Raw genomic sequence first — 27,607 nt, 5'->3', positions numbered from 1 at the left:
AGTGGACGACAACCGACGTTACATCTGGGGCCCCTCACGAGAGACTTGGATTCTACGATTTTTTTACTTTCACACCATGTTCCCTCACCTCTGTGACTTTGACCAATACACGCACAACTGTAAACATGGCAAAGCGAAGGAGTAATGGTGCTGCTAGGTGGAACTGTGAAATTCCACAGCCAGCATCATACACTCCGCCATTGTTTGTTACCAGTCTTGTTACTGGATGTTGGTTCCTAGCACCTCTTTTCTGATTTGTTGAGGGCCAGCATGTTGTCTGTCATGTCTCTCGGCCAAGTCTTAGCAAGTGTTTATTACTCTACAATTAATCTGACACAGTGACCATCGTGACAGCAAAAATATTGTGTAGTCTGAACCCGGCATATCATTAATTTGTTCATGTACGATTCAGCTTAATGCCTTTATTTTTTTTCAAATTGAGTCTAGAAATCAACGATACATACATTATACAATTAGTAAAGTCTTAAGTCTTCAATGTGATGCTCTTTCAGCCACCCTTCTTTAATTACTGCTTTCTTTTGCCGTTTTTGTCAGACACAACACAGGCTGTACCTGTTGTGATCAGCTGTGTGCGGTCGATAGTCACCAAGTCAACCAACAGCCTCTTGGTACGCCTGGTCTCCATGGTCGTGGGTTGGCAGACCACAGAGGAGCCCAGTGGAGCCTCATTTAAGCAGAATGTACCAGAGAGCGTCCTGGCTAAAATACCCAAGGAGTGGAACTACACACCACTGGAAGCACAGGGAAAGGAGACTGCCACTAAGAGTACGCACAGACTATGTGTCACATTTTCAAGTGAGGTTCAAGACACTGTAGGGTTGTTTTCCAAAACTAACATTTCTTTTTTCTTCCAGCTGTCATATCCGTAATCATTCAAGCCTTGTCCTTCATTTTCACCAATCTGCCCTTGGCCGTAGCGTCCGTGCCTCTCCCCATCCGCTTCCTCTTCCAAGTGGCAGAGAAGCACCTCTCCCAGCATGCCCGGCAGCTGCGCTTAATGGGCCTGTTACTCTGGGCCCTGTTAGGCTGTCTGATCCAGGGCCTGGAGGACTCAGACACACTAGAACAGATCAGTGGTCTGGCACTGGACCGTGGCGTAAAGGAACCCCTGTACCTACTGGCTGAGTGCCTACAGGCTACCATGGGCATTCAACAGAAGGTAAGGCCTAATGTTAATGTAACACAAATTAGTAATAACAAAACTATCTATTTTAATAAGTAGGAAGTCTGTTTTCAATTTAGGGTAAGGTAGTGTCCTGGCTGAAACTGCTTACTTATATATACAGTATATGTGTGTGTTTAAAAACCCAAATACCTTTGTTTCATCATATTCATAGTTGATTTAATGTGTGCTATTAACTAATCTGACGTTTACTTATTTACCTTAATGGTCTGCTGTTTGTCTGACAGGGTGTTCCAAAACCTACAGTGCAAAAAGTGCTGCAAGCTCTGGAGGAAAAAAGACCCAAGTGGACAAACATGCAGCTGCAGAAGGCCCGGAAGCTCTGCTCAGACAGGTGAGAGATCCACTGCAGGCATGTAGCTACAGGTCAAGGTCAGAATGGTATTGATGGAGTTTATATTAGTGTTTTCATGCATACAGGAAAGTGCTATATATATATATCTATCATAAGTCCCAATTGGTATTGATTATTCATGTGCACCTTCAACAAAAAATGAAGTATAATTTCATTCAGATCATTTTGATCGTAACACAGCTTTTTATGAAATTAATTTCCCAGAACATCATTTTCGTGATTTATCAATAATAAGATGGAGGTCGAGGGCTGATACTCTGATGAAGGAGGTGGTTCAAACTTATCTCACTGACTGATGGCGTAGTCAGCTACTTGACATTCAATATAGATACTGAATAAACCAGGGAAAAAGAATGCAGCTTAGATATGCTTCTTTTAATTGAGCATTCATATTCTGATGTATCGTATCATTGAGATCATTTTTCATTGAAAAGCTTCATGAGTAAGATCAATGAACCTCAGATTTGTTTGTGGTGGTAAATGATGGACATGTCGTCCGACTGAGCGGACTGCAGGCTGGAGTGATGGGAAAACAGCTTTCACTTTGGGCTGATCTGTGACCTTTGGCTCGCCGTTTTGTAGCTTGTTCCCAGAAATTGCGCCTCTGGTTGCTCACTTCATCATAACAAACTTTGGATACATCCATCCTCATAAAAAGGGGATTCAGCGCCGTAACACGACATGTACAATTAAAAAAACAAAAAGTAGAATGAAATGAAAAACAGTGAGTTGATCATGGCCAGTTCTCGGAAATGCTGCCTGCTTTAGTAACAGGAAGAAGGGACGAGATGGGGGGGGGGGGGAGAGAGAGAAAGAAGAGGGCAGTGGAGAGGTGGGGAGGGGGTTGAGAGGAAAAGTGAAAGAAGAGTGATTATATATCACCTGTCGGAGGCATTCACTGGGATCATTACTATTCATTAAACTAACCTTCACAGGGAAGTGACGCCTGGCTTGTAAACAATCAGAATACAGTGTCAGAGAGAGAGAGAGAGAGAGAGAGAGAGAGAGAGAGAGAGAGAGAGAGTGTGTAATAACTCCAAAAACAACTGGCACTCAACTTACTGGCATCTCACTCATGTACACACACACACACACACACACACACACACACACACACACACACGGAGTAAACCCCTCAAAAAAAGAACATTTGCCCCCTTTTGAGCCCTTCCCTCATCCCACTTTCCCTCCTTCCTTTCGCAATAGCAACCCCCCCCCCCCCCCTCCGCACGCCACCCACCTTGTCTTTGCAAAGTAATTTGTAGAGGAGAAGATTATTGTTCTCCATCATGGTGACCCTGGCTGGGCTGACGGGATGCATACACAGATGAAGATGAATGCAGTTATTCCTTGGCGGAGGTCTGCCTCTTTCAGGGCACATTGGCCCTAATGACATGATTGATAGGCTGTCCCAAATCCGGAGGGGCCCTCATTAATCACCCCGCTGACTGAATCCAATCATCTGCTTCACCTGCACAGTGATGGACAGGAAAGGATACAGCGCAGGTGCTGACACGGATGCACAGCCACCATCGCAGACAACACCAACGCCGGGCCGCCAGGCAAAAGAATGAGGCAATGTACATGGACGAGAGGGGACTCCTCTTCCTTTGCCACTCTCAATGTCAAGCAGCCAATGGCTGGCTGACAGGCGACACCGTTTCTGCCACCTTATAATTACAAAGGGGAAGAGAGAGAGAGAGAGAGAGAGAACAATGACAGGAAGTGTATGTGAAGGGGAAGGTTTGATGGACGGTAGTGTGATATCCATCCATACAGGAAGGGCAGGAAAACGATGCGGGCGTCTGCCAGGGTTGAGGACCGTACATGCATGAGGACCTTGACACACAATTACACACACACACACATATGCGCCTAAGAACACACACACCAACCGCTTTTAGTGCGCCAACATCCTTCGGTCAAAATTCCCCTATGTATCTCATGAATGGTAATGAAAACGGTGACAATTATTTTGTTGTCTAACCCTGAATAATTTGACTGTATTTCTCACTTGAGTTAGCCTTGACCAGACTGGTTTTCAGAATGTTTAGTGGAGCGAACAAATATATTTCTTTGCATTTTAACTTAATTTCTCTAAAAACGAAAAAAAAATAATAATTCTGAACTCAGGAGTCGTATTTCAGTTAATTTTCTTGTGTATAGCAAACTCCAAATTTTACCCCAAATTCTTCTCTAAACTAGAAAACACTTCCTCAGCCAGAGGTGGCATAGAGATACAAGCTGACACCTTCCTGCTTCCTTTCTCTTCGCCCCACTCTCCCACCTCCTCCTTTTCCCATCTCTGCTTCTCTCTCAGTGTGTTTGAGCGAGGAAAGGAAAGCGGAGTCGCTGCGGCTGAACTGACTGAGCAGAAAATAGGCCTGATGCTGCTGGAGGTCTGCCACAAAGCAGGTGGCAGCGACTACCTGAGGCAGATCTATCACATCATCCAAGGCAATGAGGTAGGGAAGCACTCCCTCTCCCCAGCAATTAGGTGGCTGCTGGCCTGAGGCCGCAGGCTGTTCAGGAGGGGGAGACAGAGGGAAGAGGGCTGCTGCTTGTGTGCAGTCTGCTTGTTCTGATCTTCTGTTGTTCAGGTGACCTCAAGGGTGCAAACCTACAGTGATTTCCTGTGTTATACGCTCACCACATGTAGAGTAGAGGGGACCACATGGAGTTACCACGTTCAGTATAGAACTCTTTGGAGGAGATCTGAGTGAGAGAGAGCAGTGGTTCTTCTTTTTTTCAAATCTCAAGTAGAAGTTATTTTAGCTAAACAGACTTCAGAGAATAAAAGTTTAACAGAATGAAAAGTAGAAGTTTTCTACAAAGTGCCCACGTTCATCGGAGTAGATTTATGTAGACAGGGACTTTAGTGATGGTTTCGCTTAAGTACACAGTTGGTAAAACAAGTTTTTTTTAGTCCGTTTCCCAATTCTTTCCAGCTTCCCCACCAGTTCTGTAACATTCAGGCACAAAGGGTTCCTACTGAGGACATACATCTTTTTAATAAGTTGACAGATTATTAATTGTTAAGTAGACACTGTCATCTTTTAGTAAATATAAAAGTGTCTTTGTTCGGGACCATTTAGTTCTGCTGCGGATTTGGTGCTCTAGTGTTGAAGGCAGCAGGATGTGTATGTGGGATGAATTACATTATTTACACAATAAACTTCACCACTCATGTTAAATGTAATGAAGAACGTCACCCAATTCAACATTAGCGCTGACTGAAATGTTTCTATTAGTTATTTTGGAAAACAACAGCGCTGTATGGCACATAGGAATAAACTATATCAGTCTTTGGCTAATTAATCAATTGTTGGTTTTGGTCTTTTAATGGAATGTGTTGATATTCAGAAATATATATTATCAACAGACTTATTCTTAACTTTAATTGTCTTTGAATGGGCAATTGCTTTTGCAGAATACCATCAGAAACATAACACATTCCAAACCCTCAGTGATCATCACAGCGTAGTATATATGTATGTACTGTAGTTATGGGTGCGGCGATAGGGTTTTCTAAAGAGCAAGGAGAAACCTACCTACAAGGAGTATCTCTACCCTCCTACGGTCGAGGCAGGAACACAAAGGTCAGGGACAGACCGGGCTGGCGGTGAGGTGGAGGGATAGGAGGTTCAGAGGCCATGTCAAGCTGACGGATGGGAATATAGTGAATTCACACCGGGATGCCCATGTACACACACACACACTCATTACTTTATACTGTACATCTTGCAAGACACCTGCACCAAGCAACCACAGCAAAGGTTACAGAAACAAAAGTAAATAACTTTTTGGCCTCTCCCTGTTGGTCTCAGTTTGTCAGCCTTTTTTTATTGAATGTATTGTCAGTCTTTCTGTCATAAGATGTCTTTTATAACCTTCCTCCTCTGTCTCTCTTGTGTTTCTGCCCTTTCTTTCCACTTCCGGACACAGGAACTACTGATGTTTGAACTGAGTGGAAGCACAAACTCGCCCAATAATCCTCCTCACTCGATAAACTTTGACCTCGGCTGTGAGAGTCACGCGGACGCGGACGGTTTCAATCCTCTCCACCAATTTGACCACATTGGCAAGAAGAAGCTGCATCAGGTTCGTCAAGCATGTTTAAAAGTCATCATCACAGTTTATTTTGGTAGCAAATCGTGGATTTATTTCATGTCTCCAGACTTTGTACTGTGGGGGTGTACTTGTAATGTGCAGGGCGGTGTCATTTTAACTTCCTCCCGAGGCCAGAAGCTTAATGTTGAAGGTTAGGAGCTGTTTGAGTCTCTAGCGAACTGGATACTCTGGCAGTCTCTGAAGTTGTCAGGTCTTTCTGGGGCTCGGCTTTCCTATTCTCCATAGGTCGATGCTTTTTCCAGGCAGGAGTTAGGCTGACAGGAAGAAAAGCGCACTGAAAAGGTGAAAAGATGAGAGAAGATTTCTTTTTCATAAAAGAAAGAGTAATGTTAAAGGAGAGTGCAGTCTTAAAGTGCACTTCTTTGGGGCTTTGAACCGTATACCCTCTTACCCCAAACATATCCCCAGGAGTGCCACCGTGATTTTTCAGTTAATTGTTAGATTTTTTTCTCCATAAAGGGGATAAGTCTAGCTACAGGTAGTTTTAGCTCAATGTGAGAGTTGTCAGCTTTCCCCCTCACTTCTCTCCTACTATCAAGGGAAATACTGCTGATATCACACAAAACAATTAACAGAAGCTAGTACTTCCTCAAGACAGTCTTGTGTGTTTATGTTTTTACTTTTTTTAAAACAGATCAGATGTATTTATACACACATCACATCTCTTGTTGTGTAGCTGTGATTCCGCTATTGTTTTCAAGAGCAGACACGTTTTAATCCTAAGACTTGGCCTGTTTTTGGCTTATCGCAGGAGGCTGCATAGCTTTGCATAGAAACACCCTATTAAGAGAATGATTAAAATGCCTTCTCCGCTTCAGGTGCCTGTGTTGTTTGTCAAATAAAATGGCAGGTGGAGGAAAAAAAAAAAGTTACATCCATCAATCACCTGTGAGGAAGGAGCAGAGGGGGGGATGGATGGATGGAGGGAACAAGTGGAGTTCTCCTCCTTTTGTCAATAAAACTCAGCCTGGAGTTAAGAGTGACATTTTGGCAATCAAAGCAATCTGATTTTTATTTGCTTTCCCAATATGGTGCTAGTGCCAAGTGTGTTTGTGTGTGTGAGTACATGTGTATGTGTTTATGAAAAAAAGAGAGAGAGAGAGAGCGAGAAGGAGGAGGGGGGGGGGGGGGTCTGGCGGGGTGCCATTGAAGACGGTAAGAAAAAAAGCCAAGCAGTCACAAGAGTAACGACTCCCTCCCAAAATTGATTTATCTTTCTATAAATGATGGCTACATCCCCCCAAATGGATTTATAAATTAATTGCTGTCTTATTGGAATAAAAACCTTCTTGTGCGGACATGATTGATCGCCTGGTGTCGGTAGCCTGTGCTGGGGACCCCCTTCCTCCTTTGTTAGTGGGTCCCAGCTGGAGCGGTAATGCACTGATGGTATTAACCCTGATTAATAACTAACAATACCCTATCCTCATACATCAACAGAGTGCAGCGGTCGATTGGGCATGGGACTGGCCGAGGCTGCTGCCAGCGTATCAGGGCATGAGTCAGGTCACCTTCAAAACTCTGCTGGCCAACAGGTAAAACGCTCATATACACATGTTCACTGACAGTTGCGTGTGTGTGTGTATGCACATGCAAATGCAGGTGTGAGTATTTGTGTTTTCATGTTTTTATTATGATCCTTGCTTTTGTTGTTGAGCAGTCTTTTTATGAAACAAAAGCCCGGCCCAAAGAGACATGTGCTGCATCAGTCGTGTCTATACCTGTACAAAATGAGCCGTTCACTTGGGACTCCGGAGGCAAGTTTCCCCTCCACCCCCAAATTCCCTATTTGACTTAACTTCGGCATAAGCTCCAGTCATTGGGGATCATATAGCCCAGCTGCTCTTCATCAGAGGTTCAAACTTCCACTTTGTTCAAAGGCCAAGGGCTCCTGTGGCTTCCACAATGGAGGCTGAGCTGTGGAAAGAACTCTTTGGAAAAAGGATATTGGAGTGCTATGATATCCTGCGTGTGTTGAATCATGGGATTCTGTCTTTGTTAATGCATGTGTGGCTGACTGTCTGTATGGACAAAATGTCTTGCAGATTTCGCTAATTGAGGCATGCCTGCTGTTCATGTACTTGCCAGGCCTTGAAACAGCCAGAACAGGTTGTTAAAGATTTGAAAAAGAGTGGCTAGCTCAGATCTTAGTGTCATCTGATTGAAGAGTTTTTCAATCCAAGTCCACCACTCTTGTCCCATCTTCCCCTTCCCCCCCCCCTCTCCTGTTCTGCTCTGCAATGGGCATAAATATTTATGCAGGTATGTGACACATATTAGATGGCAATACTTCAGGCTGTTCCCTGTTCTCCATTCACAGCTGTCATGCTGCCAGCTATCAGGGAGCCATGGGGCTACTGCACCTTGTCTCCACGCCTATACGCCCAATCCATTCTAAATCACCACCATTGTAACACACACACACACACACACACACATACACACACACACACACCTTTCTAACAAAGGGCAAGCTCTGCATCTGCCAAGGACACAGGTCTAATAAGGGTGAAGTACGCGGCTCTGTGCTCTGCTGTGACGAGCTTTGTCGCCTTCGTGCCTCTACCTCCTCTTCTCACATACACCCACACTCCATTCTTCCTCCCCTTACATGCTGCTTTGTTGCATGTTAAAACAGATACTGTCATTGCTTGTCTGAGCCAAATTAGTGTTGGGGCATACATGAATAGAAACTGAATGCAGTGAAGTCAGATAGGAAGAGGGAGAAAAAAAAAAAGAGGAGATTGGATGCAGTTTGAGATTGTGAGTGACACAGAGAGAGAGAGAGAGAGCAGTCAATACTGACAAGGCACCAAAAAGTACGAGGAAGGATGGGGGGGGTAAAGGTTATATAATTCACCCCTAATCTCAAAGTATCAAAGTGTCTGAGATTCTGCCATTTGCCTCATTAGCCTCTCTTTGTTGGGCCAGAGGAGCAGATTTCATGGAGGATTTGGAGAACGGCTTTGGTTCTGCCTGAGACGCTCGCACCGAGCAGGAAGTTAGTTTCACGGCTGGCGACATGTAAGCTGTCAAAGTTTTCCTCGGATCCATCTTCGACTCAAAAATATCTCTCAAGCCATGGAGGACCATTCACGGGATAAGCACACTGATGTCGGATCGTATGATCCATTTGTTAGTGCAGATAAGGATAATGCTCTCTGCGTAACCGCAGGCTGAAGTGCCCGTGGCTGTTTTCACAGAGGCTTCACAACAATTACTCTTTCACTGCCTCCAGTTGCTGGACAAACTAGAAGATATAATCTTACACTCTTGACAATGTTAATAGTAATGGCGTTGTCCCATACTGTATAACAACACCCGTCAATGTGACCTTGTGATGTTCTGTATTTTCCGTCTTATGAGTTTTATTCTCCTTGAATGACTTCCCTTCCCTGTACACAGCCAATATATTTTCACTCCCTTGACTGTGAGTTAGCAGTGTGGCCCATTGGCCCCCTATATATTGTTACAGTGGCAGGACAGTTATTGTGCCCAGGGTTTATATCACATTCTAATGGAGCAAGGCTATGAGTTAAGGGCGGTAGGCTTTTACACCAGGGCTGTTAAATCACTGTTCAGATGACTTCATTAGCAGAGCAGGACACATGCGGAGACACTTGCGCCTGCACACACGTATAAACACACACACACACACACACACACATTCACTTTCACCCTGCTACCTTGACGGTGTAGCCAGACAGGAGGGAGAGTGGATTTATACAGGTGTGTGTGTCCTTCTTTGTCACCTGTCACTTCGGTTCCCTCTGCACGACGGATCATCCATCATGTGCAGATTGAGCTTTTCAGCAGAAACCAGACTGATTAATACCACTGAAGGACCCCCAGGGTTGACTGGCTGACTGGCTGACCTGGCTTCCTTGCAGGCTGGAAGTTTGAATGGATAGATGGACGACTTGCGGGTGGGCTAACTTTTTTTAGCCTGCTTATTTGCTGGCTAAATGGCTGAGTAACTGGTGGACTAGCTTGGTTAGGTACTTACTGCTTGGTGTAATGGATGTACAGTAAGAGGCAGCCATTAGTGGAATAATTTAGGTGGATTTATGACAGGCTGAAAGGTATTTTGACCCAATGGCTAAGAGGCTGACTAGCCTGTTGGTCTTTTTTGATGGCAGGTCTCGTGATGTATAGATGATGGACTGACTGACTGGGAGGATAACTGGTTGACTGAAAGTCAGAACTGAGGCTCTAGCCTAGTTGTACCCACATTTGCAGGCCCTGTACAAAATCTACAGAAGTATTCACAGAAAATAATCTGTTTATCCAAATCGCTCATTTTACACATAGCTCCGACAGTTTTTGCATTCACTCTTTGGGTTAATTGTACAGTTTATCAGTTGTTTTGTACTTTTATTGTACGTCTTGAGTACGATATGAAAGAATGTCACGAGTCCGTTTTCTCAATAATATAAAAGGGGTCCCTTGGGAAACAGGCTGGGGACCTCTAGACTCTGATAGATTTGTACAGTTGACTTATGAAAAGAAGAATACTGCAGAAATACCACATCTTACAGTAATTATGGTCAATGGCAGACCTCAATAATGTGTGTTCACTCAGTTCCTTTAGTATGAGTCTATAGCAGCTTTAGAGCAAGGTTCTTTTCTGAAAAGCCAGACGCAATGGCATTACATACCCAGGTTGAATATGCGCTTGACATTTCACCTTGAACAAATTACTCACCAAGGTTTTTGTGTTAATTGTCATGATCTATGGATGGAAATGTGTCCACATTCCCTCACCCTTTAACTTTAAACTATGAGCCGTTGTACTGTAGAAGCATGGCGTCAATGTGTTAAGTGCCTCAACTATAGTTTCTCTTAAACTACTGATCTATGGATAACTCCTCTGTTTGTCCTTGGTTACCCTTTGAAATCCTCTTTTCTTGAATGAACACGTGTTACTCTTTCACAGCAGACTTTTGTTTGGAAAAGTGCAAAGCAACACTACCCCTATGTACTATGTTGGAATTAATGGAAGCAATGGTGGCCCTTCTCTTTCTTTTTTTGTGTCCCAAGGCCTTCATAAACCACAGTCTGTTCTGTCATTTTTCTTTTTCATCCAAGAAAACAAAAGCAAATCTCTGAAAGAAGCGCGGAGCATTGCCACAGAGGAAAGTCACATTTTAACTGTCATCTGCCAAGGTGACTTTTTGAGACACTTTCCTTGTGTCTGTATGTCAGAGAAGGTCCCTTGACCTGGTTGATAACAGGTAGTATGAGAGATGAAGCTTGATGTGTCACAGGGCGGCTCCTCCACTCCATCATAAGGACCTAATATCATCCAAGGACATACATGCTTACATATACAATGCTGGTCCACCGCTCCAGGTACCGTTTTCCTAGAACCAGCATGGGACAACAGACTTCATACATTGACCAGGAAACCGTACATCTTTGGCCAACAAAGTTAGATATAATGTTTTGTGCTATTTTTACCGCTAATGTTCAGCGTGAGCACTCGTTCTCACCATTTTAAATCACACATTGCCAGTAAGAGAGTGCTAGCAGCATTGACCCATAGCTTTTGTAGCTTAATATGGTAAGCTACACTGTAACTACTGAACACTAAAGCAGTTCCTCTGCATTGTCTCATTGTTGCCGTTACCCCTCAGGTCCATAACAATAGCAGTTTGTGGAAAAAATGCCAGTCTGTGGCATTCTCTTGCTTGAGCGGCTCCTTAAATTGCAGCGATAGACGCTTGTGCTTTCAGGAAGTGGGCAATAGCCATCTGTTCCTGGGCTCTGCCATATGGCGGGCCTTTTTCTCAGGGAATAAAATAAAAACAAATATGTCAGAATGTTCGTCTTCCTCCACGGACGCTGATCAACCTGGGGAGAAGCTGGATCTCAGTGTGTCTGGATTAATGGTCTTACTTTACGCTTCAGGGAATGAGGGGGGGGGGGGGGAGCGCGTGGCCCCACCAACCACGCGCTCGTGGTTGGTGGGGCTTTGTGTGTGTGTGTGTGTGTGTGCGCTTGAGTACATGAACGTGTCTGTTAGAGGGTATGCACATGCTAATGCACATTTATGTACCTGGAAGTACTTCTGGAATCATTTATCTGACTTAAAGGGCGATGTTAGCGTACCATTTTGAGCAGTCGGTTGCCCTAGTCTTGGAAGCATTAAACAACACAGGAGGAAAAGAGCTTCAAGGTTAGCCAGAGTGACATTTCATGGCTGCCGCTGCCAAAGAAACAAGAAGAAGCGCTCTCAAGCCATCATCAGGCTCTCCGTCTTGCGAGGCCAGAAATTCAAAAGACTTGTCACTTTTGAAAATCAGGAGAGTGTGATGTGTCATTGAGGAAGGGCTTCTTTCTTCTCTCGTCGATCCCCTTGTGTGTGTCCCCTCTGCTGACTGACAGCTAGGGATGGGAGTTTGTGTTGGTGGAGACAGAATACATCTTTTGTCTGCTTGGTTATACATGGTGTGTTTTGTCTTCGCTACCCCTGGACAGCCCTGACACATTGAGGTTTTCATTAGCCGTAAGCAGGTGGCGGTGCGCACAAGTCTCTCTCCAAGCCTGCCTGTGTGCGTACGCATCTGCACTGCACCAACTTGTATACTGTATGCATATCATGGAGGGCGTACATGTGTCTGCCTGCATGTGTGTGAATGTTCGCTCTTACATTTCAGTGTGTGTGATATTTGGAGGTTTGCTCCAAAGGCGAATAAATCAGTGATGCCTGGGATAAGGCCGTGGCCCCTCCTCAAACTGCACAGACAAGCTGAGAGGCTCATTAATCAAACGGCCAGTCACAGATGTGATGGCTTCCACACAAACCGCCAGCAGACTGTGAAAGTCACATCCAACAGAGTCAACTGTCAGCCAGGCAGGCAGGCCGGCCGGCCGCACTTTTACTCCCCCACCTCTCTCCTTCTCTCTCTCTCTCTCTCTCTCTCCACCCTCTCCCCTATATTGTATTTATCTCTCAGTCTCCCTTTACCTCCTCTCACCTCGAGCGTGATGCCTCGGTTTGATACATCTGAAATATTTGTCTTGTCTCTCTAAAAACGATCTGGAGGGTCGAGGCAAATCCATCTTCTCAGAGAGCGGTCATGGTCAAACCATTCTAGAGGCACAAGACATCCGTCATGACTGCACATTGCTCTGTTCTCTGTACTATCAGGTGCTATAAAGGTGAATGTGAACCTCAGCTATCCAGATTGTCTTGTAACCTATTAAATATGAAAGTTGATAGAGGGGCAAAGATTTTACATTGGTTAAGCCGAGGAATATGTGTTCACTTTGTCCGGCTCTAAGTGTATGTGCTGACAAAGTAACACTTCCGCCTGTTATTTCCTCTGTACAGAGCATTCAGGGTCACATTCAGCATGTGGAATGCGCATGCCTCCTTCATGGATATGCAGCCATATGTAAATGAGTTTTCCCATCTATTTCTGGTTATTATATCACATATCACATTCAAACCATTTCACTGCTGCAATCTCCACTCCCAAAGGGTTTGAATTGGTTGCAATTGTTAACAATAGCTACAATAATATCGCCGTATTCACTGACAGGATTGTCCGCGCAAGGTACTTATGCCACAAGGCAAGCTTTTCAACAGGATTATCTGGTTATCCCTTGTGTATTGTGAACTTTCTGCGGTTTCACCTGACCTCTTTTTCACAGATATTGGGATTTTGGATAATTTCACAAGATAAATGATTTTTCCAACTTCCAACTTTGGATGGCTAAATAGTTGGAAAGACTCTGTGCACCAGAGCTAAATGAAAATACCACTTGATCTACTGCAAAGCCCTCCAAGGATGGAACAGGGACAAAACAAAGCCACCCGTTCCTGATTAAAAATGGCAAGTCACAAGGCTTCCCAAATACACTGGGGTACTTTAATGGTACAAATATAAGGACAGTGCACGCGATAGAAAGCCATGCTTTGTCTTCAGTGTGTGTGATTGATGGTGGAGTTGAGGATTTTCTGTTGTTTTATGCCAGAATTTTAGGGATGACACCACAAAGCAGAACTACTCTCTGGCAAGATCATTCTTTGCTACACGGACCTTATGTGCAGCTATTTAAAACAGGTTGTTATAAATACTGTATGAAGAGAGCCGTGATTCAGCAACTTTATGGCCTATTTAACACGATTGTTTTTGTTTTTCATTGTGAAAATCGGAAGCAAAAACTAATGACAGCCCGGTTAGAGTCTATCATCTCTTGTACAGCCTCCTCAAAATGATGAGTGTCTCAAGAAAACACCAATTGAGCCTTGCCACATTACATTGAGTGAAATTATGGGCTGTCATTGGGAGCCTAGTAGTATTACTGTTTACTATTATCTACAAATTAGATATCACTGCAAACACAAAAACATAGTATTGCCACAGCACAATGTTCGCTGAGATGATATGAACCACACTTCTTACCAGCAGGTATGTCGTTACCATAACTGACTTTGGGAACTTTTGCTTAGAAATGATTGCATGTCCACTGGGTATTTGTTTTTGTAAGCTCTGTCAGCAAAATGCCCCTGGAACCAGTTTTGTCAACCAGTTAAGATGGACTGGGACTCAGTTCAAGACACGATGGACTGTTTGACGATGGTGCCATGTTTCCTGCTGATTTACTGAGTTGACTCTTTAGCTGACTACAGCAGTCCATTGTCAACAGCCAGACTGTGACCGTCTGTTCCAGTCCATCATTTTCTTACCATCCTATTCCGTGTGCCATCTTTATTCAGACCCTCTGGAAGTGACGCTGAGTTAGGCTTCTAGCTTTCATGTTTGTTTGATGAGTGTATTGAAGGAGTATACTGTAAGACTCAGTGTTTTAACGCTGATATTGCTAGTGATTGAATGAATAATAGTAATTTTACATATACAAAGACAATTGTTAATGTGTATTTGCATATGTGTGTGCTGATGCACCATTGCAGCAAAGTGGTTCGAGATATCATCCCCTTGGAAAAACGCGTAAGAGCTAAATTTAGATTTTGTTAAATATCATGTTCAAGACGTCTCTATACTCATTCAGTGTACGTCACTCTCAAAAAGGGCATCATGCAGCTCAATGCTTAAAACATGATGTCTGTGCGCGCTACTGTGTGAACGAACGTGTGTGACGGCGAGGTTTTGTTTCGGCGGTACATCACGAGGTTGTATCCTGTCGCCAGGCTCATTAGCCCGTCGGCAGCGCCCAGGCTGCCCCAGCCAATCACTGCGCTACGCTCGACTCTGCCATTTGCATGTGGTCCAGGAAGAGATAATTAGAGGGATCTCTGCCTGTCACTGTTAATCTGGGACTTAGTGAAGGGCTGTGATGCCGACATGCTGATGAACTGACACACATGTCCACACACACACACACACAGACACACAGTGCAGCATCATACTCGTGTACACACATTGACATCCGATATACACAAATGCACAAACGGCAAGCAGAAACAGAGTATACTTGCACGCAGAAACGCACACATACCAGCACTAAGCACTGGAAACGCACACAACACATGACAACATGAAAACACAAACGATGGTATCTCAGAATTGGAGCGTTAGTCTTTACTAACTCTTTCTGTTCGCCCTGCGACAAATACAGTTGTCTTTTTGTCACCTCTTATACTGTAGCGTATTACACTAAAATAAATCAGAGCTGCTTCTCCATTGGTATGTGAATGATCGCATGTTTACTCAGTGGCTGTTTACACCAGTTGTACTATGCTGTTGACACAGGTTTTAGATCCCTGTTCAGATAGACTGTGCGCTTGTTGCTTCCCAAACAGGCAGAATGCTCGGTAAGCCTTTTGAACAAGCCCAGCTGTCAGCCCTATATACTTTCTCACACACACACACACACATTTATATGCACACTTCCGAACAAACATGTACATGTGCTCATGTGCTGGCACGTCCCCAGCCACACACACACACAAACTCACTCACACATCGCTGATTGGCAGGCCTCCTGTTTTCCCATAATTCCGACTGATTTATCCAATCAATCTCACTTGGAGGGCTGCTAAAGCATTGAGTAATATTAAGAGTAGAACATGCGACAATTAAAACATCCGTCAGGTAATTACAGAGCTGGTTTAGCAGCAAACAACTGAGCCATTTTATACATTCAGCATGTTGCCTATGTGTTCCGTTTGTACCTGTTTGATAGTTAATCGGAGGAAATGAGGTACATCTTTAAGTGTTACCACCTTTAATGCACGTGTTGCATATTATGTAAAATCTCATAGCATTAGCTAAATGTGTCTATGCAAATATTGACTGTGTTCACCTAATTAAATATCAGAGACGTCTCATCCTGTACAAGGAAATCCTGTGTAAAAAGCTGGATAGATGTTCTTGTCACTGCAAAGCGTATTTTCCACCCAAATGACAGCTAGTCCTTTTTGTACACTGTGGGACTGTTTAATGGTGCATGTTCAGAGAGAGGGTGAGCACCGTTACTGACCTCATCCGTCCTGCAATGTGACCCTGTGTCACCACTGATGGCACATAATACGTGACACTTGACTTTAGGGGCTCTTTAAGTGCCAAGAGTGCTTGAGGCCCTGGATTTATATTCTAATGTGGTCATCTTTGTACTCTGCGCCTCCACCTTTTGTCCATGGGCTCTCTCTACACTTGTTTCCACTTTTTCTTTGCCTTTCTTCATCACTCTCTCTCTCTCTCTTTCTTTTTCTTGTTTCACAGACAGATATGCAATCACACACACACACACACACACACACACACACACACACACACACACACACACAGACAGACACTGAGACCTACTCAGACACGCTTTCACTGAATTGAAATAGTCTGTTCCGCCCTCCTGTCCTCGTGCCATACAGGTAAGCACAGAGGTACACTTGTCTGGACACTTGTCTTGACAAACCTATAGACAGCTAGAGTGAACACTCCAGCTGGAATCAACCCTCTGTTTTCATCTTCTCTTCTCTTCTCCTCTCCTCTCCTCTCCTCTCCTCACCTGTATGCATTGCTCTCATCACTATCCTCTTTTATCCGTACAGGCATGTCTTATTTTAAATGCTTTAAATACAGTATTACATGAGTCAGCAGGACATTTAGACAGCCTTTTGACATTCTTGCGACAAGTGTGTAAAACTCTCTATCTTACCATGCTCAAGGTAAGTGATGACAGTATGATAAACCAGCATTAGCTAATTGGGTTTCATGCCCAATACCATCGCACCATGCTTTTACACGTCAAACTGAATTCACAATAATTGAAGAACAATAAGCCCAAACCTAATTTTCAGGAATCCAAATGCACATTCTTGACAAATCCTCGGTAATTATGAATTTCAAACTAACTCAGAACAATTCTAATTAGAATCTAAGCAAGCGAGATCAGCATGAGGTGTACGTGTGGTGAGCAGGTAGTGTTTATCAGTGGCAAATGGTAAGTGTGTGCCTGCACTCTTCCTTCCCCTTGCCTCCCGCTCTCTGTTTCCCCCACCTTTGCAGATTTTTACGATATGTTTCTTTCAACTCTTTATGCTTTTACCTGCTCTGGCTCCCTCTCTGTCCTATCTTCTCAGAGAAACCATCATGGGTCATGTTTTTCTGAGTCTTTGATCATTGAGCAGTCTTTCAGCATGTTGACTACAAGGCCTCTCACCTCCCCAGTGGTTGTTGCAAAAGAGGGGGCACACTTATCCGGCTTCTATGATGTTAATAGTTGAAAGCATCTGCTGATGTTGAAAGCGTGTGTGTGTGTGTGCGTGTGTGTGTGTGTGTGTGTGTGTGTGTTTGTCCACTCAGACATGATGAAAGACTCTGTTATAGCACTGGGTTGTGATCATGTTGCAGCTACATCGTAGCTATGCTCAGAGTGGGTCCTCCTTACGTACTGTGCTGTACATGACGGATAACAATCATGTGACACCGTAATCATTTGGAAGAAAAAAGATTCTCAATGCTTCAGATTCTTACATTGTTTTTAAATAGCTTAAAAGGTTGGAATTTAGATCTGCTACTACTCTGAGCATTTCACCCATATCTATTTATTCAGTTATTGCATAGAAAACGTCCTTCCGTGTGCTATAATGGGTTTGTCCTCGGGGCACAAACTCTGGTTCAAATAGAAAAAAAGCCTTTTCTTTCCTCAATCTTTACACCTCCTGTGTGTAAACGATGGTTGGGTGTCTGAGAGCTTTGCCGCTCCATCCAACTGCAGAATTCTCCCCTTTGTAAGATGCAGGGGATGGCCTTGATGTGACAGCTTGCGATGTTAGCCCAAGTTGTTTTTGACAGAAGACAAAGAAAAAGGGGAAGGAGGGAAAGAAAAAAAAAAAAAGTGAAACATAAAGGGAAAGCTGTGGAATTTTTTCTCTGAGGTGAATTGCCTTTGCAGGAATCAATTCTCTTTCTCTGTCATTTAAAAAAAATGTTCCCCTGTATGGCTTTGTCATGACTGTTAAGAACAGTCTGTTTGATTGAATTTGCAACTAAAGACATTTAGTGATCTTGATGGATTCTTTGGACGCAGGACCTAGGCTTGCTGGAAGCATCTTTTTTAGATGTTTTCTTTCCTCATGACATTATAGAAACAGGTCTACCCTTTACAGCAGACTGAACGGTGAGTGGTGTTATTTGACATATTGTACTGCTACATGCCAGTCTACAAGAATGCCAATGACAATCATAGGAAAGGACATTTAGATTACTGTCGAGCCTCCCTGAACTGTCTCTTCCTATCTGCCCTCCTATCACTCTATCTGTTTTGTAATATGTCTTCTCTTCATCTTGAGTTTGACTTGTAATGATGAAGGGCTGGTCAGAGGAATATAGTGGTGGGCCTGGTATGTGTGTGTATGTGTGTGTGTGTCCAGTATCTCTGCCCTGACTGTGTCAGAGTGTGACCCTTGGGCTGTATCTTGCAATCAGTCAGCCTGCCTAGCCCTCCTGTCTGAGTGTTCCTCCTCAGCCCTTTGAAGGAGCCCCTCTTATCATAGTGTGGTAGACCTTCCCCCTGCCCCTCGTTGTTCTCAAGGTTAGCCTCACTCTGCGGCCTTTCTGTTTCCACTATCCTTCATATGCACCTTACAGGTATCTATCCATTCTCTGCTTATTACACAGTCTCATGAAGAAGTCTGGATGTTGGAGGTTTTTGCTCTTCCCCTCAAGGTGAGCCTCTCCCAGTGCTCTCCATATACTGTAAGCCTGCCACCAGCTCCCTAGCCAGTACTTATGCACATCTGACAAAGGAGTAGAAGTTTAAAGGTGGCTCTGCCCCCTCCTCCCTCTTATCCTCACTTTCTCTCAAGGTGTGTCCCTTCCTGCTCTCGCCTTTTCTATTTCTCTTCTCCATCTCTCCATCACACACACACACACACACATTCTTAGATCCTGAAAGAAAAATTACTCTGAGTGAAAGTTGGGCTGCACCACTATCTCTTTTCTTCTCTTTTTCTGTCTTGGAAGGCCTATTCCCCTCCGCCGACGGTATCTGTACGGTCTGTAGTTCTGATGCCCACATGCCTGGTTGAGAGTTCAAAATGCCTGCGGCAGAGCCTGCCAACAGTAAAGACGCTTCAAGGAGGTTCTCCTATTTGGACATCATGTCCATATCTAGTGTATGTGATGTGAATCTGAGCGTTACCGGGACTAAACATGTCCTTGCCAAATAAAGTTTGTAACAACGGATAAATATATTCTTTCTTATGTGATGAACTTGTGATGTAGTTATTTCTATGGTGGATTTTAGAAATACAAATCTGAATGTTTTTGAATAGCTGTGAAGATATCTGCGAACTTGCGATACCAACAATGAAATTCAACTGCCTTATTTTTCAGGCACCTAGATCCTAGTGATTGATTGTGAAAGATTTGGAGTGAGGCATTTTTAGTGGGTGAAAACCTACTGTTGAAGCAGAGAAGCCGAGTTCTGATGGTTGCAGCGGGGCGAATTGGGTTCATGCCTTTCACATCAGAAAAGAAACATATGACAGAGCCAAAAGGCTAGTCAGTCACCAGAGTCTCACAACATAGTCTGCTCTTTCACATCTCTTGTTGCATTCTTGTTCAACCCTGACTCCGATAAATCCTGTGTATCTACTATTGGTTTTGCCTGTTACGTTTGAAGTAAAACATAATGGCTGCCTGAATTATGTTGACGGGGAAACGTTTTTATCTAGTCAGGGAAGTGATACACTTGTAGAGCACACATCTTGTAGGGCGGAGGTTGTGGTAGGTGGTGGGCATACAAAGCATTGGACACAGGAGACATGAGTTCTCATCCTTAGTCTAATGTGTAGTTAGCTTTAGGCAACAAAAGCACTTTAGTTATAATTAGGGAGAGATTTTTTAGTATCAAATCAAGCGTATGATATAACCTTAACCAAGTGCGATGAGTTCCCAAACATAATACTTAAGCGTTGACTCATGCTTTAGGTGCAATGAGCAAGTTCAGGTATTGAAGGGAAAAGACATAAAAAAAGTTTTGCAGACTCGTTCTGTATCAACATGTTGTTACCTTTGCAGATAAGTTCATTACCAACGTTTCCCATTATGTTGATAATGTGTACGTCTGTATTGTTACATCCCAAATGCCAATGTTTTCTCTGTTATCCATTAACATGTTCAGCATTTGTTTCGTGATGAGAATGAAAAAGAAATAAGAATAAGAAATTCAATAATTTTCCGATTTTCAGTACACAAACTTGCCATTTGCCATACAGTAACAGCCCTGGATTCTGTTGGCTCATCATTTCCTTCTGAGGTGGTTGCGTCCATGTAGTGGGAGGCCGGTGTGGGCTGATATCTGTCTCTCTGTATCTGTATCACTGAGAGCAGATATGGCTGATATATCTGTCATCTCAGCATCTCAGACTTGACAGCACCGATCATTATCAGTCCCCCTCCGGCTCTCCCTCCTGCTATCTGTTTTTTCCCTGTACCGTAACCTAACCCGTATATCATGCCAGGTGTATCTGTATTTTTCTGTTGTTTAGTGTTGCACCTCACTGTTCATATCTTAACAACACCTCTCTTCCGTACATGCAGTAATGGTGCACTTTGGGAATATGCACTAGATGCAAAGGGAGTTGATGTTGGGAGTGATTCTGCAGTTATTTCTGTACAGGGTTGTGTGTGTGTGTCGGTGTGTGTTTGTTTGTGTGTGTATGTGGGTAGGTGGGTGTGTGTCAGAGAGCATTTACAAAGGGATCAGCCCTGAGGGTGCCGATGCATCGCCACAGTGGAGGGAGAGCAAAAGGGGGTGGAGGCTAGCGAGTTCACAGCAGATGTAGCAAACAGTCAAGTAGCTTGAAAATCTCGCCTTACTTAGATCTGCACTGCACAGTTCAGTACTTATTTATTTATTTGTGTTGGGGGGCAAATGTATGTTCAGTGGCGTTGGATATCAGTGACAGGAAGGATCAAAGAGCGACACCACAAATGAAGCTGTCAAAGTGGCCCGACAGCTGGGTCCCGAGGCGAACATCCCTCGCTCGCACATTTTATTATGATCGCAGTGAAACCTCACAGCAAGAAGGAAAGAGAGCAGAAGGGGAAAAAAAGAGAACCATCATCTCCCCAACCAGATAGAAAGAAAAAGAGACAAAACGAGTGGCGCTGTATCATCGCCGTCCATGATGGAATGAATTATGAATGTGTGGAGGGGATTAGGAAACAATGGTTGAAGTCACTAGGATCCTCGCCTAGTTTCCTCACCCTCAGCCTGGCAACTAATTAGCACTTTCAACACCAGTGTATGATCTCATTAATGTGATTTCTGCTTATGTAACGCGCATGCAGTCGCACACGCTTACATACAAACACATGCACACAGAGATTGCAGTAGTGGGCTATTACATAAAGCAAATGAACATGTGAGGGGAAATGTATTGTTTGTCGTTGAGCTAATGCAGTTAGAGTGATGAATCAAATGTTTCTAATGCTGAGATTGTTGTAGGTTTAGTCGACAGAGCCGTTCAGTGTTTAGGGCATTTCCATCAGGCTTTATTTCCCCCTATGTCTTGCAATAATCTGAGCAAGTTGATAATGTGTGATGAATATCATCAGTCATGGTATCATAGTGAAAAGATGGGTACACTGATGGATTATTTCTAAGAAAAATGTCAAGCTTATACCGGTGGTACTAATGTGTAAAGTTTTATAAGGCAGGAATATCATTTTTTTTTCTTTTTTCTATTTGTGTAGTAGAAACAATTCACATCAGGTAATTAGTATCCACACACTGAGATATGGGGAGAGGGAGAAAAAAAGAGGGGGAGGAAGCAGGGTGAGGGTAAGGGTAGATAATTAGACAGAATTAAGCCATCTCTTTTAATCTAGCCCCTGAAAGAAAGAGAGGGAGAGAAAGAAAGAGAGATGTGGGTGGGGGTTCTGGGGGTGAGGCCTGCACATTCACCCCTCTGCTCTCTCTCTCTCTCTCGCTCCCTCTCTCGCTGTCTGGCAGAGGGTGTGAAAGTGTGGGAAAAGAGGGGCCTGGTGCCTTCGCCTCAGCAGAATGGATCAGCTTGTGTTTCTGAGGCTCTAGAAGTGTCCCATTGTCATGATGTCACCGCAACTCAAGGAGGCTGACCTCTGACCCCTATGGATTCATGGCAGCCCACCGCAGCTCCGCCACACCCCCACAACGCCAAAAGTTCCAGATTGCCACTGGGCGCCCACTAGGGGGTACCCAAGCCTTTTGCTGTGGAATTTGGGGTGCTTGCGGCTTTACGGCGCGCAACTTGCCAATGAATCCGTCCGTCTATGTCCCCCTGATTAGCGGTCCTTTACCTCGCACTACCACGCTCTTTTTTTTGTCTTGATTTCCCTCAGTCGCTGTGCCATCTTAGCCAACCACGGCTCTTTTTCTCTGCTCTCTCTCTCTATCCCTCCTACACACGTTGTATCTCTGTACACATGAATATAGCGAACGCCGCCAGATGTCGCAAATACATCATCTGAGGGATGCGGTGGTGATGGAAAAAAAGTCAAAGCACGTACGAGTGGGGGATGTGAGCCGACTTGAGCTCTCTTAGCGTTTGTGTGTGTGTGTGTGTGCCACTGTATGCCAGCATTCATCTGTGCATGTGTGTGTGTGTCTCTATTTTCCGGGATATGTGTGTGTGTGTGTTTGCGTGCGTGTTGTTGAGTGTGCTCCCTTTTGTGTGCGTACGTATATGTGGAGGTCACAGCAGGTCAGCATATTGTCCCTCAGATGTTTGATATTTTATGTATAAGAGGGTGGCTAGAGTGAGAGGATAAGCACGTTCCTGACAGAGGCATCTCTCCGCCACAATCCGCCACCTCAGCAATGTAGAGCCCAGAGTCAGATCAACAATGGAGGGGAGCTGCCTTATACCCAGAGAGGGCTGATGGGAGGAAGAGGGAGAGGGGGGGGGGGGGCGCCCAAGAAAACTAGAATTGCAGTCGGCAGCCTGACAGCACTGTTGCAATAAAACGACTACGATTATGCACAATATTGTGTTTACATATGCAATGTGGTGTAATGCATGCAGCAAGGCACATCATAAACATGCACCATAATACATAAAAGCACCCTTTCCTCTACATGGACAGAGCCAGTCGACACGTAGCCACGCCAAACTCACACAAGCCTATAACGCTGTTGCAGGTGTGTGTGTGTGTGTGTGTGTGTGTGTGTGTGTGTGTGTGTGTGTGTGTGTGTGTGTGTGTGTGTGTGTGTGTGTGTGTGTGTGTGTGTGTGTGTGTGTGTGTGTGTGTGTGTGTGGGCCAGTCGGGACAGGGGAGGGGCAGTGGCGTCCTCAGATCAGCCCGTGTCGGGGAGGAGATTCCCCAGAGTGGAGCTATCCCAAACAGCACTCCTCTCTTTCTCCTTCAGGGGGAAAAGTTTACTGCCAGCTTGCTTTTGTAGTCGGCCTCAAAAGATTTGCGGCAGTCAGCATTAAAAGGCACAGATCTAAGGAGACGCCTTCAACTGAAATACCTACAGAGGAAGGAGAGAAGGAGGAGTAGAATGAGAGGGGGGCAAACTGATACAAACATGAAAGACAGACGTTAAACGCACCTCTTTGTAATGGCTTTGTACCCCCAACAACAACAACAATAACAAAAATCCCGACCATCATCTCGTGGTCCTATTTCTTTCCCAGCCCGTGCTTTGATTCTTTCTTCTTCTTTTTTTTGGCTTAGCCCTTTTTGACACTCTCCTATTTGTGTTCAGTTGTTGAAAGGTTGATTTCTTTATTCCCTTCTGCACACAAACCCGCACACGTGGGCTGGTTACCAGGGTGATGGTGTGGATGACATCATGCCCTGACTGAGTTGCATAGTGGGTCGCGCTCTGGCAGGGTTCATGGGATGGTGGCGTGGGCTGGCGCAGCACAACTTGCTGTGTTCCTTCCATCTTTGCCTGTTTCTCTCCCTCTCCTTCTGTCTCTGTGTCTCTCTGGGCTCTCAGCGTTGGGTTGTCCAGTGCGCCCTGTGTTCCCTGGGAAAAAGATTAATTATTCAACACACAGCCTCAATTATATTTAAATTCCGCAGTTCAAGTAACCTTTTAGCATGGCACATTTATTATTAAGGCAGATGCTTTGGCTCTGTTTAGATTTAGAACTTATCGGATTCTTTCATCTGCTTATCACAAAGGCAGTTTACTTGCGATGGCTGTGAGGCTTGGCCTTGGCTTGGCTGGATTGCAGTGGAGTATATTTTTCTCAAACAGCCTCTGGTAAACATTTCTAACTATAAATTTCCTTTGCTGAAGATTTTACAGCATAATATGCGCTGAACAGGATAGCAGCTTTACATGTGACTCATGCAGTGAAAAAGCGAGACATGTCGTGCTTTCATTCAACTAAATTTCCAGTTCAGACTTTCACCGTCTAAATTGGCTATCCAACACGAGGCAGGATGTGATTTTTGACATGCGTTTTCTAGTATAACGGATACTTGGAAACTTTGAAACCTTCATCAATTGCAGATGTCGTTCTTTTCGGTCATGTTCCTCTTTCAGTACCAACTCCAATGCTGAATAGAGAGGAGTGGCAAGAACAAAATATGGCCTTATAGTAGCAGAAACCTCCAGGATTCGACGCAGGGGAAAGAAAATAATCAGGTTTCATTTTATACCAGACATACTGCTGATGCATATTTTACAAATTGCGTTCCATGACTGCAAATGCTTTGCTGTCGCATGGTCACAAACACGCAAAGATTGATACACGAAAGCACAAATGCTAACATTTAAGCCTGCACACAACAGCTCAGCGGAATGTAACACGACAAGGAACGACAAGAAACAGCCTTGACGGCCCCTCTCAATGATCCCCCTCCCCCAGTTCCTGTCTCCCCGGTTCTCTCTTCCTCCATCGAATGAGGTGGTGCCTTTGTCAGGCAGGAGCATAGAGACCTCACAAAGCAAGCGAAGATGTCACAACAAACAAAAACAGCATAGTAACCCCCCCCCCCCCCAAATCTAATCAGGATCCATTGATTCATGCTATGAATGGAGACTGAGTACCTTGAGAGTGGCTCATCCAATGAGACCATAGACAGCATGACAGGGACCTTCACAATTCAACTGCGTAGTTCCCTATCGTTCTGTGTTCACCTTTAGACTCGACTCTATCAACTCACAGATGATACAATCATCACTCCTCTCCAGGTCCTTTATATTTCACCAAATCATTTGTGTGCCTCAATCAATGTTTTTTTTCTCTCTCTGATTTTATGTGTGGTGTAGGTTGTTTTTTGGGAATGTACACTAATAGACATAGCCATAGCTTTATGGATGCAGAGAGATACGGGTCTTTAGTGCTTTAGTTACTTTGATTGTGCTGATGAAGGATGTTTCCCATCGAGCAATTAAGCACGAGGTAAACTTTTACCGAGCAGTTTGCCTTGGATTTACTTTCTTTTTCTTAGACGTAAATGGAAAAGACACATTTAACTTATGGTAATGTGTAGAAACACCAAGAGCACATACTTGTGTACAAAAAAATTGCATTAGCAATGCAACTCTATTTACTCTTACGGGAATCTGTGACATTTCAAATGAAATTATTTAATCTATAATACGTGCATGCCCTTCTGAGTTTTTTGTAATGCTCAATATAATGCAACAACTTTGCTCTTATTATTTGTAATGATACTTTGGCATTACAGGGTAGAGGTATTGATTTTGGAACCCAAAGCATTTATTGTGGAGGTAAATGTTATTATTTTAATATTGGACTCATGCTAATTTAATAGAGCGTAACATACACGTCAGTGTGTGAGCCGCAGGGGTCTCTTTGTCTCTCTCTCTCTCTCTCTCTCTCTCTCTCTCTGCCACCAAGAATTGTACAATATACAATAATCTCAGGTAATGTCAACGACCAGTCATGGCTGCTCCCCCAGTTTTGATTTGGCCGGCACCGCTTCAACAAACAGAGCTGACATGTTTGGATTGTCGTGTTGTGTTCACATATCTTGCACGTTAACCTGAAATGATTGTTTGCAGTAGATATCAAAGGGAGTGCACTATCAGTGGAGGTACCTGTACTGGAAAGCCAGTGGTCAGGAGGCTCTCAGGGAGGTCAGAAAGTCACAACCTTTAAGGATACGAAATGAACAGTTTCCAAACTTTGTATACAGAGAAATTGACTCTTTCCTGTTCTATTTCATTTATAGTAAATTAGGTCAATCCTCTAGGGAGGGCAATCTCAATTTATGCAATTGACTTAAAGCTACTATAAGGAACTTCCATTTTGTGTTAATTTAAAAGTGTTGGTGTTTCCAAGCACCAGAGCTCCTTTAGAAAACCTCTTATTTTATTACAGCAGAGTCGGAAAGTCTGACCCGCGCAGTTCCTCTTTCTGGTTCTCTCATGCCTCCCTTTCCTCCAGTGGGCCAGCAAAACATCCTGGTGGTGTCTGTGTTGGCTCCCAGTGGAGCAGCGAGGTTGAAAACTTTGCTCCTAGCTGGAGGAGGAGCCGCTGTTGTCGGTCACAGTGCTCTCCACTTCCTACTGGGGCTCCGACTGCAGGTAAAAGGCGGCAGCGAAGCCAAATCTGAGTTTGTCAGCAGCAGGCAGGTTGCCGCTTTAGGCCCCGCTGGAGTCTGAGCTGAAGGAGTTTCTGGTGAACCTGCGTCCCACAAGTTCTTTCGTCTGTTTTTGCAGGGAATTGGACCTGATGACAGGAACTATGAATAACTATGTATAAATACTGATCCATTAAGACTGTTTCATAACCAATTAAAGGTTCCTTGTAGCTTTTGGCTTACTTTTGTATGTGTGTACCTATGTGTTACTATGTGGGGGGGGGGGGGGGGGGGGGCTTTCCCTACTTTTCTTAATAGAACAGAAGATCACTGGCCTCTCAGTTGTTACCATGACAACTGACCCATTTGCCAGCTCCATATGAAAGTGAGGGTGAAGGATATTGAGAGTAAGAGGGATACAAGGTCAGACGGATTGACAGACAAATAGGTATAGGTGTAAGAATATAGGAAAGTCCTTCTTCTCTGCTCTCGGCTTTTCAGCATCTCTCTCTCTCTCTCTCTCTCTCTGTCTCTCTCTCTCTCTGTCTTGCTCTCTCTGTCTCCGCCTCTCTTTCAGCCATCTGATCAGCCGTATTAACACAGGAATACTTGCTGAGCAGGGTTAAAAAGGGCATCCATTCACTCTGCACAGAACCCCTTCACTGCATTTGTCCACATGTGCGTGTGTGAATGTTCGTCCTTGCACATTGCCAAGTGGGTGTGTAAAAACATATTAGAGTGGGACGTACGTAGGTGTGCGTGCGTGTCCATATATGTGTATGTGCTATTGCTTGGACAAAGAGGTGGGGTCTCTTTTTTAACACCCCGTCTAAGGCGTTACCTTGTAGAAAAGGGGCATGTGGGGTGGCCTCCCCCCGACTCACAGATATGAAGCTGTCATGGGAAGAATAGCTGCATTCATTGAATGACACTTATTTTCTTCCA

The 27,607-nt window shown here is 44.2% G+C and overlaps 1 protein-coding gene across 2 annotated transcripts in view; it reads left to right on the top strand.

Annotated features, from left to right (window-relative positions):
• The window catches only part of kiaa0825 (KIAA0825 ortholog), a 110,768-nt gene that overhangs the window by 44,065 nt on the left and 39,096 nt on the right, over nucleotides 1-27,607 (top strand). Inside the window, exons 19-24 of one of the 2 annotated variants that reach the window (XM_076104366.1) lie at nucleotides 556-786; nucleotides 876-1,180; nucleotides 1,432-1,538; nucleotides 3,880-4,024; nucleotides 5,505-5,660; nucleotides 7,131-7,225. In XM_076104366.1, coding sequence (XP_075960481.1) covers nucleotides 556-786; nucleotides 876-1,180; nucleotides 1,432-1,538; nucleotides 3,880-4,024; nucleotides 5,505-5,660; nucleotides 7,131-7,225 — 1,039 coding nt within the window. Of the gene's footprint in view, nucleotides 1-555; nucleotides 787-875; nucleotides 1,181-1,431; nucleotides 1,539-3,038; nucleotides 3,779-3,879; nucleotides 4,025-5,504; nucleotides 5,661-7,130; nucleotides 7,226-27,607 lie in introns of those variants that run through there. The other variant, XM_076104368.1, reaches the window with a different exon arrangement.

The sequence above is a fragment of the Anarhichas minor genome, unplaced genomic scaffold, assembly GCF_050575085.1.
Source record: "Anarhichas minor isolate MPS153535 unplaced genomic scaffold, ASM5057508v1 ptg000030l, whole genome shotgun sequence".
Taxonomy (NCBI): domain Eukaryota; kingdom Metazoa; phylum Chordata; class Actinopteri; order Perciformes; family Anarhichadidae; genus Anarhichas; species Anarhichas minor.
The sequence above is the reverse complement of the archived record's forward strand: the minus strand, read 5'-3'. Positions and strand labels throughout refer to the sequence as shown.